Below are 12406 nucleotides of genomic sequence, written 5' to 3'. Positions count from 1 at the left end.
GTGTCTTGTCTTATTTCTGCAGTGCATCTGAAGGCAAAGTATAAAAATAGAACATTTTCTTTAAAATGCAGACCTTTTTTTAATGCTACCATATTAAGTAGTTTAGGTAATAATACTATAAGGGTTTCTGCATGAGGCTTACATATTTGTGTTTATTTGTACCTCTCTATTCTGTGTACCCAAGTTTGACATTATTATTGTTCGCAGCCTAATCCGTAAGTCACTTCCGTGATGGGAGATCTCAGGCAGGTCACTTGGCCTCTGTGCTTGAGTGTCCTCTTCTTTTTTTGCGGTACGTGGGCTTCTCACTCTTGTGGCCTCTCCCATTGCGGAGCACAGGCTCCGGACGCGCAGGCTCAGCAGCCATGGCTCACGGGCCTAGCCGCTCCGCGACATGTGGGATCTTCCTGGACCAGGGCACGAACCCGTGTACCCTGCATCGGCAGGCGGACTGTCAACCACTGCGCCACCAGGGAAACCCGCGTCCTCTTCTTTTTAAGGGGGGATAATAATAGCCCTGCCTCCTAGAACTGTGGGGGGAATAGTGAGAATGCCTGTCAGGGTGATTCCTCTCACCGTGAGCACTGGTCTCATTCCCTGTTCCTTCTCAATACGTCTAGACCCTCCAGTTTTCAGTAGACGTTTGTATACATGCTACGGAAGTAGTTGCCATCATATATCTTAAATAGTTGACAGTATCTGCTGGATTTTTGGCTTCTTGAAGATGGGAATCAGATCCTATTTGTCTTCTGTCCACGGTGCCTAGTGTAGTGCACATTGTAGCACAGCGTAAACACTTGATAGATGCTTATTGAAATTTATCATAGACATAAGTTCAGTGGTTTTGTTTAAACAAAAATATCTCAAATTTCTTTCAATCATATATATATATATATTTACGTGACAGAAGAGCTTTTAGGGAATATTTCCTTTTACAAAATGCAGTTAGAAGAGTAGACTCACACCAACAACACACCCAAGCATGTCTGTATTACCAATTGATCACTTTAATGGATCAATATAGGAAGTAGGGAAAGGAGGGCCAAGCTCCAGAAACACAAAGGTAAGGACACCAACCCTCTTGGCGTGGGATGACTGCTAGTTTGTGATATCATTGCCCTTTCCTCTGGGGGAGTGGTTGAACCAGCAGGAATGTATGGGCAGTGGGAAAAGAAAACCTTTCCTTTTCCCAAGAGAGGGAGTTTGAGCCTCACTCCTAAGTTCACATGTAGACAGAAGCCGTTTCCAAATGCCAGGCTCCGTACATGCATCTCCATTACACATTTATCTAATCAGTGAAGTTTTAAGATGGGTTTTCATGCTCAAGCATTCTTTTACAAGTTTTACATAGAATGTAGGTACTAATTTTTAGCATTAAAAAAACCTCCAAACTGATTTCAGATATGAGAGAATTCTCTTTGTGCAACACATGCTTGCGCACACAACCCCCCCCCCACCCCATCACTTTGGAAATGCACATATGAAAGGCTGTAGAATTTTTGATGTGTGTGACGTTTTGATCTCTAATAAGCCAAGTTCAATAAAAATCATAAAGTTTTGAAATAGGATTAAGATTATGTTTTAAAAAACTGAGTTGGTAGAAACAGCTTCCACAGAGTCCCTGTGCTACCTGATATGGAACTAAGCTCAGATCGGTGCTTGCTTGGAAATGAATGGAAATAATGCCACTACAGAGTAGCAACTAGAAGTAAAAGCTCTCAGTAGAGGGAGGAAACAGAAAAAGAAGTAAGTATAGTTAGACATAGAAGTAAGTAACACATCGTAGAAAGAGTTCCAGTGAATGAAGATAATTTAATTAAAATTTGTTGCTTAGAAATCCAAATCTCTCAAACTTACATGGGCATGATGTCATAGTGATAATCAAAAAAAATCTTGAAGAAGGTGTATATTTATCCACAGGTAGAAATAACTAGGAAGGGGTGAAATATAGTACTCTCGAGTACTTATTGTACATTTAAAAGTATCATTTACATTAAACATAATATTTCTGACTCAAGGAAGCAGATGCAACTCTGTAGGTGTCTCTAAGATTTTGTCAACACAGAGTTTTATGGTATGTTGCAGAGTTAAGTTGCTCAAATGACGAGGTGGAGCAAGGCAGTATACGTCAAGAAAATTTATACCTGCATAGAAGCCCCCTGGTCTGAGGGATGATGCCCCAAGAGCTTTGGGTAAAGGTGAGGGAGGCTCTGGTGGAGTATCATTGCGGTAGTTAACAGTGCTTGGGAAGCCATTGACAGCTCCCAGGGAATGATTGTCGAAGGCACAGTCTTCCTGCTAGAAAAAAAGGGTATTGTGTTTGTGAACAGATCACACAGTGGCACAGGGACAAAGTATCGGGGTAGTGCTGGACGGTACATGGACATCTTTTGGCCAGCAACCTTTTTAACTGAAGGCAGAATGATGAATATCTGTTGACTTGCCTTCCTGACAGTTACCTCTCTCAGGAGTTCAAGGAATTGTTCATTTAAACTCAGATGTAAACAAAAGACAAGTGGAAATGAGAGGAACCCTGAGAGAAAGTGATTGTGTAAGTTGGAGCTGGTGATGGGCAAAGATGACTATGCTCAATGTAGGCTGTAGTCAGTCATATGAAAGCAAGAATTTGAAACTGTTAGGGACCTCCTGGTTCAGATCCACAATACCACAAGATATATTTTAAGTTACATGTGAGATTGCTTAAGACAACAATAATGTCTGAGGAATCATAAAATCAGGAGTTAGGAACTTTTCAAAACTGGGAACAAAACCAAATGCTGAATCTTGGCCACTGAGCTGTGCTGTTTCTTGCCAGTGTTCTCAAAGACATTATTAAACAGGTGGCCGATGAAGAACCAGGAGGCAGTGTTCTGTGTTCTAGGAACAAGTCACGTCACGTAGAACAAGTTATCCTAGCCAAGTTTCTGCTTCTCTGTTTTTACTTGGGTTGCCACGCTGGTCCAGCAGAGGAATGCAAAGTGTATATTCTAAGGTGACCGACGGGTCAGAGGAGTGTAGCGCATGTGAGAGAGTGGACAGTTGTTCAGTGCTGGAGTGACCAGAAGCCAGGAGGCGTGGTGAGTGGCTAGTATCAGTCTGGCGATGGGCCTCTAGAGGTTTGAGAAGGAGCTGCTTCTTGCAATATTCTGTGCATTATCTTCATCAATGACTTTTATGAGAATGTAAAGTGCTGATGAATGTCTTCATGACATAAAGCTGTTAGGCATATCTAATACATTAGATGTTAGAATCTGGATTTAGGAGGGCTTTGATCAACTGGAATGACTCGATCATAAAAAGATAAAATTTCACCGAGACAAAAATAAAATCCTGTTCTGACTTCTAAAAACATAATTGTATAAATACAGGATGGAAACATATAGCACGATAGTGAAGCATATGAAAAAAAAATTAGGGAGTTTAGGTGCTTGTAAATTTAATGTGCGTCACTAGGGTGGCGTGACTGTTTAAAAGTAATAGAATTTTGGCTGCATCAGTAGAAGGGTATATTGCTCAAAACCAGACAGCTGCTCTACCCCACCTGGGCAGACCACACTGGGCCTTATCTATGCAGTTCTGGGAGCCATGATGTAAAGGGGATGTTCTTATGTGAGAGAAATGGCATTGGAGGGAGATGCAAAAGGACTGAGAATCCAGGACTTCAGGAAGGTGTGATAGCTGTTATAGATGGTTAAAAGTGTTACACAGAGAAACATAACTAGGCTCCTTGATGAGTGGAAGCTTCAGAGAAGTGAATTTTACCATGCTGTGACGAAGAGCAGTCTGGGTATCGAAACGGCTATGTTGAAGATTTCCATTTCACTAGGAAGGGCTGAGGCAGGTCAGGAACGTCACAGAGGATATTCCTGTATTGGATGGAGTCAGACCAAATACAAAAACCAGGCATCTCACTGAGTACCCTCTTTGTATCTGGCATTTCACTAGACATTGGAGCCTAAGATGGCTTCTGAATTTTCATGAATCTACATGAGCCAAGAATGTATGCTGAGGATGGAATGGTTCAGGAAAACTTCTGCTATAACATTTTGCTAATATTCTTATCTGGACTTGTGGTGTCCAGCACAGTAGCCACTAGCCACGTGTGACTATCGAGCACTTGAAATGCAGCAGGTCCTACTGAGATGAGCTGCAAGTGTGAAATACACACCTGGTTTCGAAGAATTAGAACGCACTTTTTATACTCATTACATACTGAGATAATATTTTTTAAATGTTGGGTTAAATAAAATATTTTTAAAACTAATTTTTACCTGTTTCCTTTTACTTTTTTAAAATATAGCTATTAGAAGGTTTAAAATTACTTTTATGGTTTGCATTATATTTCTCTAGGAAGTGCTGCTCTAGAATTCAGAGCTAACCTAACCTGTTTGATTTTTCTCTTCTTTCGTTTGTAGACCTGAGAAGATGGCTAAACTCCCCGTGATTTTGGGCAATCTCGACATTACAATTGATAGTGTTTCCTCAGACTTTCCTAGTAAGTGTAAGTTCTGTGTAATAAACAGACAAGTTTTTGTTTGGTTTTTACTTCAATTTGTTTGTTTTTAATTTTTTTAGATTATGTCAATTCATCATACATTCCTACGAAGCAATTTGAAACGTGTACTAAAATGCCAATCACATTTGAGGTAGAGGAATTTGTGCCCTGCATACCAAAACACACTCAGCCATACACCATCTACAACCACCACCTTTATGTTTATCCTAAGTCCTTGAAATATGACAGTCAAAAGTCTTTTGCCAAGGTGAGTGCAAAGATTGAGGTTTTATTTTTGATACCCAGCTCTCTTAGGTTTTGGCTTCTCGTGTTCTTTTATAGATATTTACATACTTTGGCTTTTTATTTTCTTTTTTTATTATTATTTAACTATCACTGCAGGCCAGAAATATTGCTATTTGCATTGAATTCAAAGATTCAGATGAGGAAGACTCTCAGCCTCTGAAGGTTTGTATTTTATGTGCTCGTAGTTTTCCATTTTAAAAATGCAGTTGCATGATATTGTACAACTAAAGGGATTTAGCACATTTTAATTGACACAAACACAAAATATGTGACATCACAGAATATAACCACATATGCTGAACCTTACAGAATTTGGAATAATTGAGTTCTTGCTCTTAATTGATAATGTCTGTTTTGTTATACTCTTCAGGGAGGGGGTTTTCTTAAACATGTTCAATTCAGTAAACATATCATGCACCTAACTTGAAAATGTTTATTCTAGTATGTAATAATAATAGTAGATTATTGGTGATGTTTATTGAGTGCTTGTTATATTCCGGGCTCTGCTCGTAGAGCCCTATAGGTAATTAGGCTCCTTTAATGCTCATAACAGTCTTTTGAGTTAGGAACTATTATTATCTGAATTTTTTTTAGATGAGGGAACTAATGCACAGAATTTAAGTGAATCGCTCAGGGCCATACATTAGTGGAACCGGTGTTCAAACCCAGGCATTCTGGCTCCAGAGCCCAAATTCTTTACTGTAACTGTGTGGAAATGACTTTCCAAAAAGGGAAGGAGATAAAGATGCAAAGAATATAATATAGTTTTTGCCCTCAAGAAATTCACAGTTTAGTGGGAAAGGAAGTCATGGAGGAAAAGCTCCTGGCACACAGAAGGTACAGAAATGGTTTTTTGGATAAAACTGAATAATTAGTATAAAAAATTGCCGAGGGGACACAGGAAGGAATGAATCATTTCTTGAAGGATGCATGAGAGTTTGCTTGCTGTACATGGGAGGGAAGGTCGTTCAGACTGAGGGTTTGTGTCAGCAAAGGCATGGAGGTGAAAGTGAGCAGGCGTTGTCCAGGGCATGGAGGGGTGGGGGAGGGGTGGGGGAGGGGTGGGGGAGGGAGTGGAGGGGAGGGCTGGGAGATAAGCCAGGGGCGGGTAGGATCTAGGAGTAAGAGGGCTTGTGGGTCTGGAGTCTTGTAAGCAGGAGAAATCCATCAAAGGTGGCTTAGTTTATGCTGTAGGAATGCTGCTTTCTTTACAACACATCTGTGTTTAATTTCTTACTCTATTAATTGAAGACTGGTGTCTCCCTTTGCTAATTCTTGTTTTAGTGCATTTATGGCAGACCTGGTGGGCCAGTATTCACAAGAAGCGCCTTTGCTGCAGTTCTACACCATCACCAAAACCCAGAATTTTATGATGAGGTAAGTGAGGTTTTCAAGAGAAAACCCAGTTTAACCAGTTTTAAGGAAAACTCCACTTTCTTTGCCTAGTAAACCAGAATTCAAGAGAAGCTGCATACTGAAATTACAGTAATAGAACTAAATGTTGAAATATTTATTTGACATAAGTTTTCTAATTATAAAAGTAACATTTATTATAAAAAATAAGAACTTGGAAAATGCAGATAATATAGAAAAGAAAAACTCAAAATTCCTCCCGTATCCCTACCACAATTAATATTTCCGTTCAAATGCATACTTAAGTATAGTTAAATACTTGTTGGACCTGAGAATCTTCCTTTCTTATTTTTGGGTTTCCTTATGTAGAATTACAATGCAGTTCAAAAACTACTATGTGAATCCTACTTTTAAATGTTTAAACCTGGTTTTTCATTATGCCTTGGTTGTGTTAAGTTAACGAAGTGGTTTCTGTCATGAGTTTTCCAGTTCTTTCTAGAGTTGAAATACCAACTCTCCTGTTTTTTGGTCAGTGAATGTTTTTAGTCCATTCAGGCTGCTGTAACAAAATACCACCAACTGGGTGGCTTGTAAACAGCAGATATTAATTGCTCGCGGTTCTGGAGGCTGGAAGTCTAGGATCAGGGTGCCAGTATGGTTGGGTGAGGGCCACCTCCCAGGTCACAGACTTCTCAGTGGTGTCCTCCCATGGCAGGAAGGGCCTGGGAGCTGTATAGGATCTCTTACAGGAGCACTAATGCCATTTATGAGGGCTCCATCCTCATGCCCTAATCACCCCAAAGGGCCCACCTACTAATACCATCACCTTTGGAGCTAGGATTTCAACATATGCATTTGTGGGGGACACAAACATTTAGACCAGTACAGTGTATTAAGGATCCATTTCTTCCTTAGCACAACTTTACAGCCTCAGCTCTCTTTAACTGCAAACGTTAAATCAGTTTGGAGAGCAAATACACGTTTGTACCTGGGTGACACGTTGTTGTTTAGGAATATAAAAAAGATTGTTATTTTGTCTTCCTTGCAGATTAAAATAGAATTGCCCACCCAGCTACATGAAAAGCACCACTTGCTGTTCACATTCTTCCACGTCAGCTGTGATAATTCAAGCAAAGGAAGCACAAAGAAGAAGGATGTTGTTGAAACACAAGGTTTGAATTTCATCATTCCTTTGATTGTTCACAACTTACACATCAGGTTCTTAAATTTTGTCTTGATTCTGAATTTGCATCCTTTTGTGAAGGTGATTTTAGATGACGTTTGTAAGGATAGCATGCCTGGCTCACATACGTCCATTTTATAGGAGATAATTTTAGAATTCTCATCCCAAAGAGGCCAGCGTACATTATAGACGCTGTTCTGCAGAGACTATATTCAGGGTCTTTTCAGTTTCTTACTGATTGGTATTAACAGTTCTTAAAGATCAGGCAATTTAGTAACATGGCTGTCTTCATACATTTTCCTACACTTACGGTGATTTTTTTTGTTCTTTATTTCAACAGTTGGATATTCCTGGCTTCCTCTCCTGAAAGATGGAAGGGTGGTGACTAGCGAGCAGCACATCCCTGTCTCAGCCAATCTCCCATCCGGCTACCTTGGCTACCAGGAGCTTGGGATGGGCAGGGTACAGTACTTTAAGATTGGTTGATCACAGTTCCTTCAGAAAGCATTAAAAATCAGCTAAAACAACAGTAACACACAAAAGCATGCAGTATTTTTGCCAGTCCCACATTTTGGTTTTAGTTATTCATTTTCAAGTAAACTTAGGCCACTGGAAGGCAGTGCTGTTAACCGTTATCACAATCTGGAATTACAGTTTGGGCATTTTATAAGCCCTGAACTAGCAGTACTTCAGCAGGGAAATGGAAACTTGGAGGTACTGTATGAGATGGAAGTTTGTCTCTGAAAACTAGCCGTGCTCAAATAAAGATAGGTTCTTAGAGTCATGCAAATGGTTAGGAATTGTCTTCCAACTTATTGTAAGTCTAGTAAGCATATCTCTCACCCACATGGTAGTCCACTCTGATACATTTCTGATTCATTAGAGCTTGAATTTTCTCAGATTTCTCCAATTGGTTTGTTGGTTTTATATTCTTTTTAGCCATCTTAAATGTTATAGACTTCAGTTTTATAGCATGCTTAGTTAAGATCTGTTCTGTTTCATTGTGAATGGCTTTTAATATCTCTCTGCATTTAAATAGTGCCAAATTTGGGCCCATGTTATGAACAAATAGTTAAAATATTCCAAAATAAGGGTAAATCATATAACATTCAGTTATTATTCCTAGTCTGAACATGAGAAAAATAGAGGTTTCAGAAATAAAACTAAACACAAACAGATGATGGACTCTTTGCCTGTGCCAGGAATACTTACTATCCTATTTACTTTATCTGGTACCTTATGCCATGACTTTCGGAACCCTGAACTCAAGTTTGGTTAAGTCATTGGTAGTATTGGGAGTCTTTCCCTCTCAAATGGACAGTAATTCATACAGCTGCAAGTACACAGAAAAGGTAGCTTAGAATATCAGGAAGTAGGCAGAAACTAGTACTGGTTGCATTCCTGCTGTGAGCCAGGCCTAAATATCAAGTTACTGAGGCTGTCTGGCCTTCAGCACCTCATCAGTACCTTCACTGAAGATGATGTTTGAAGCTAATGTCACTAATCTGTTGGGATGTTTCTTCCCTCCATATGTTTTCAGCATTATGGTCCAGAAATTAAATGGGTAGATGGAAGCAAGCCACTGCTAAAAGTTTCAACTCACCTGGTTTCCACAGTGTATACTCAGGTAAGCGCTGTTCCATTAGAATTAGCAGTCATTGCTTTGTGAATGAGTTTGTGTGATTTTTTGGCAAAATAAAATCCTAATTGATATATTACATAGATATATTTTCACTCTATAAGTCCTTTTTTGAAGAAAGAAAGTGCATATAAGGTGCTCTCATGTAATGATATAAATGAATAGTACAAGTAACATTTCTCAACAGTTTTCCTCTTTTGTTGGAGGATCTTTGAAATCTTTTTTTAAATTTATTTTTATCTCTTTGATGCTTTCATTTTTATATGATATTTTATAGTCTAAATAAAAGATACATGCTGCAAGAAGCAAATACTTCTGTTTCCACAGCAGATATGCTAATAAGCTTTCATTTTCTTGTCTTCTTTTATCTCCCCAGGATCAGCACTTCCATAATTTTTTCCAGTACTGTCAGAAAACCGAATCCGGAGCCCAAGCCTTAGGGAGCGAACTTGTAAAATACCTGAAGGTATCACATAGCTTTCTTAGTAATCCCTTTTTAATGAGTGTACAGTAGGTTGGGTTTTTTTATTTGGTGGTGAGTGAGGCTGCTCTTAGCTAGATGCCCTCACACTGATGGCATCTATATGGTTTTAGATAGTGGGAAGAAGTGGACTCGGAAATAATACCACTGTGATGTTCATTCCAGCCCCACATATCCTTTTCTCAGGCTGGACCTAAAACACGTTATTCCGCATAGAAAACCACCCACTTAGAGGCCCTCCCTGTGAGTGCTCACTGGGTGCAGAGCACAGTCACAGGCACATAAAAAGCAGTGACTTTAGTCCCACTGTTAAGTAACTTCTTATTCATTGTAGGGGACAACATAAACTTGGTGAATGCATGCTAGGTGGGCAAAAAACCCAGAAATGATGCACATAACCAACTCCAGCTTTGGGCAGGCTGGGGGGCTCCTGGAGTCATGGCGCAGGGAGAGCAGGAGGGTTGGTCTAGGGGAGTTTCACCCAGAACGTGATTCTAGGGGAGCATTTCGAAAAAGGGCAATCTAAGCATGGGGACAAAAATAGAAGAAATGTGAGAAGTGGAATTCGTTTGATTTTAGCAAGGAAAATGGAATGGGGATTCTGAAATCACTGCTCCAGGTCCCCTTTCAGCTATATCATAAGAGCCATGTGACTTGAATAAGAGCCTTTTATTCATTCTCTATTGCTGCTGTAACAAATTACAAAAAAATGGTGGCTTAAAACAACACAAATTTGTTTTCTTACACTTCCTGTAGGTCAGAGATCTGACATGGGTCTCACTGGGCTAAAACCAGGGTGTTATTAACAGGGCTGAGTTCCTTTCTGGAACTCTAGGGGTGAATCTATTTCCTGTCCTTTTCCAGCTCCTAAAGGCTGCACTCATTCCTTGGCTTGTGGCCCCTTCCTCCATCTCAAAGCCAACAATGTTGCATCTCTGAGCATTCTTCCCCCCACTCTCCTGCCTCCCTCTTCCGCTTTTAAGGATGCTTGTGATTACTTCAGGCCCACCTGGATAATCCAGCAGAGTCCCCTGTCTCAAGGCCAGCTAATCTGATTAGCAGCCTTAATTCCCCTTTGCCATGTAACACATTCACAGGTTCTGGGGTTTAGGACGTGGACATCTTTGCCCATTAGTCTGCCTGCCACTGTCTCCATTTGTTTAATTTCTTCCATCCTTATTTGGAACTAAGTGGAAACTTCTTGGGGTTGGTTTACTTTTAAAAAGGTAACATGAACTTTGCCATTCCACGTCTGTAGAGCCTGCATGCGATGGAAGGTCACGTGATGATCGCCTTCTTGCCCACCATCCTAAACCAGCTATTCCGTGTCCTCACCCGAGCAACCCAGGAGGAAGTCGCCGTCAACGTGACACGGTGAGAGAGGCAGAGAGAGGTGGATACTCTTCTTCCCTTTCAGTCTGTCCGCATCTGGAGCACAGTCATACGTATTTGGGATGCAAGTATGTGTTGAACATTATAGTTAAGAAATTTCTTTTGATCCCATATGCGGGGACCCCATCTGATTCCTTGTTTCCTCGTTTCCTGTGGTGCCAGTAGCACCGTCATTGTTCTACTACTACTGTGATAATAATGAAATGTTTCCATTTTCACATTACTGTTCATTGCTTTATTCATTCCTGTGATGTGTAGGGTCATTATTCATGTGGTTGCCCAGTGCCATGAGGAAGGATTGGAGAGCCACTTGAGGTCATATGTTAAGGTATGTAAATGAAACTGCCCCGGTCATTTAAATCTGTGGCTCTCCAATTTTCCTTCTGAGGACTTACTTTTTTTAATCTAGTCATTTGGGGATGTATTTGGGATGAAACTTAACACCTCTGCTTTATCTTCTATGCCTATAGCTGGTGCTTGCACCTGAACGCGGGGAAGTCCAGAGAGGGGCAGCCATTCCTTTATTTACTTAATTTCATTCTTTCAGCTACATTTCGTCTTTTTATGGGTTTTGCAAATAATGTGACCCAAATGACATAGAAATTGAAAGATGGGAAGGTTAGCTGTGGCCACCATCAAATTAGAAGACTATGAAGGAAAGTAAGAGGTGCCGTTAGGATAAACATCAACAAGTTTGTCATTTACATACAATATTTCGTGAACATGGTGGCCTTTACTGTTCTCAAAAGTTACACGTGTTCTATGTAACCTTCGACACCTCTGTGAATTATAGTTATGTATTAGTTTAAAAAGTAAAATTGGGATGCTTTAGGGAATCAGTTCCTGAGTGTCATGCGACACATTGCTTAAAGCCCTTGGGAGGTGCAGTTCTGGGCTGGAGGAACCACCAGCTGAGTCAGGTGATCCACATGTTTTGATGGGCTCCCTGAAGACACCCTGGGCTCCCTCTTCCTGTCACATGACAACCACCCTTCCCACCTTCCGTTCCCACACCTCCTCTCCCACCCATGCAGTTGTATCTCAGTCCCAGATCTCCATCCTTTGGAGCCTCTCCAGCTTTCAGCCCAACTTGGAGAACCGGTGCATTAAAATACCTTTCCCTTTTCTTCAAAGTATGCTTATAAGGCTGAGCCATATATTGCTTCCGAATACAAGACGGTGCATGAAGAGCTGACCAAATCCATGACCACAATTCTCAAGCCTTCCGCCGATTTCCTCACCAGCAACAAACTACTTAAGGTATGTCAGGAGGGCCAGTGTGGCTCTGTGGTATTGAAACAAGAAAATTCAGACTTCATGGCCTGATCGATTTCACCCTCTTTGTGTGCTTTTGGAGATAATCACCACCTCCTAAAAGGGGGTAACAGAGTTAGTTCTTCAGTACCAACTTCACTGCTTGTACTTGTGCTCCTAACAGAGCTGCAAGGTATTACTGTGTTCAAAGTTTCACAGTCATTATATTCAAACCGTTGGAGCACACTGAGTTAGAGACTATAAAGGCAGGTGTCCACGGGTGGGACCCAACCGAGAGGAAAC

At 40.6% G+C, this 12406-nt stretch overlaps 1 protein-coding gene across 32 annotated transcripts in view; it reads left to right on the top strand.

Moving 5' to 3' along the window:
* Nucleotides 1–12406, top strand: part of DOCK9 (dedicator of cytokinesis 9) — a 283582-nt gene that overhangs the window by 183347 nt on the left and 87829 nt on the right. For all 32 annotated transcript variants that reach the window (XM_060288099.2, XM_060288103.2, XM_030856827.3 and 29 more), the window contains exons 16-26: nt 4416–4495; nt 4576–4763; nt 4898–4963; nt 6086–6178; nt 7203–7326; nt 7678–7799; nt 8878–8964; nt 9353–9442; nt 10716–10831; nt 11108–11177; nt 11984–12109. In XM_060288099.2, coding sequence (XP_060144082.1) covers nt 4416–4495; nt 4576–4763; nt 4898–4963; nt 6086–6178; nt 7203–7326; nt 7678–7799; nt 8878–8964; nt 9353–9442; nt 10716–10831; nt 11108–11177; nt 11984–12109 — 1162 coding nt within the window. The remainder of the gene's footprint in view (nt 1–4415; nt 4496–4575; nt 4764–4897; nt 4964–6085; nt 6179–7202; nt 7327–7677; nt 7800–8877; nt 8965–9352; nt 9443–10715; nt 10832–11107; nt 11178–11983; nt 12110–12406) is intronic.

The sequence above is a fragment of the Globicephala melas genome, chromosome 18 (genome assembly GCF_963455315.2).
Source record: "Globicephala melas chromosome 18, mGloMel1.2, whole genome shotgun sequence".
In the NCBI taxonomy this organism is placed as follows: Eukaryota; Metazoa; Chordata; class Mammalia; order Artiodactyla; family Delphinidae; genus Globicephala; species Globicephala melas.
This window is presented reverse-complemented; position numbering and strand designations above follow the sequence as displayed.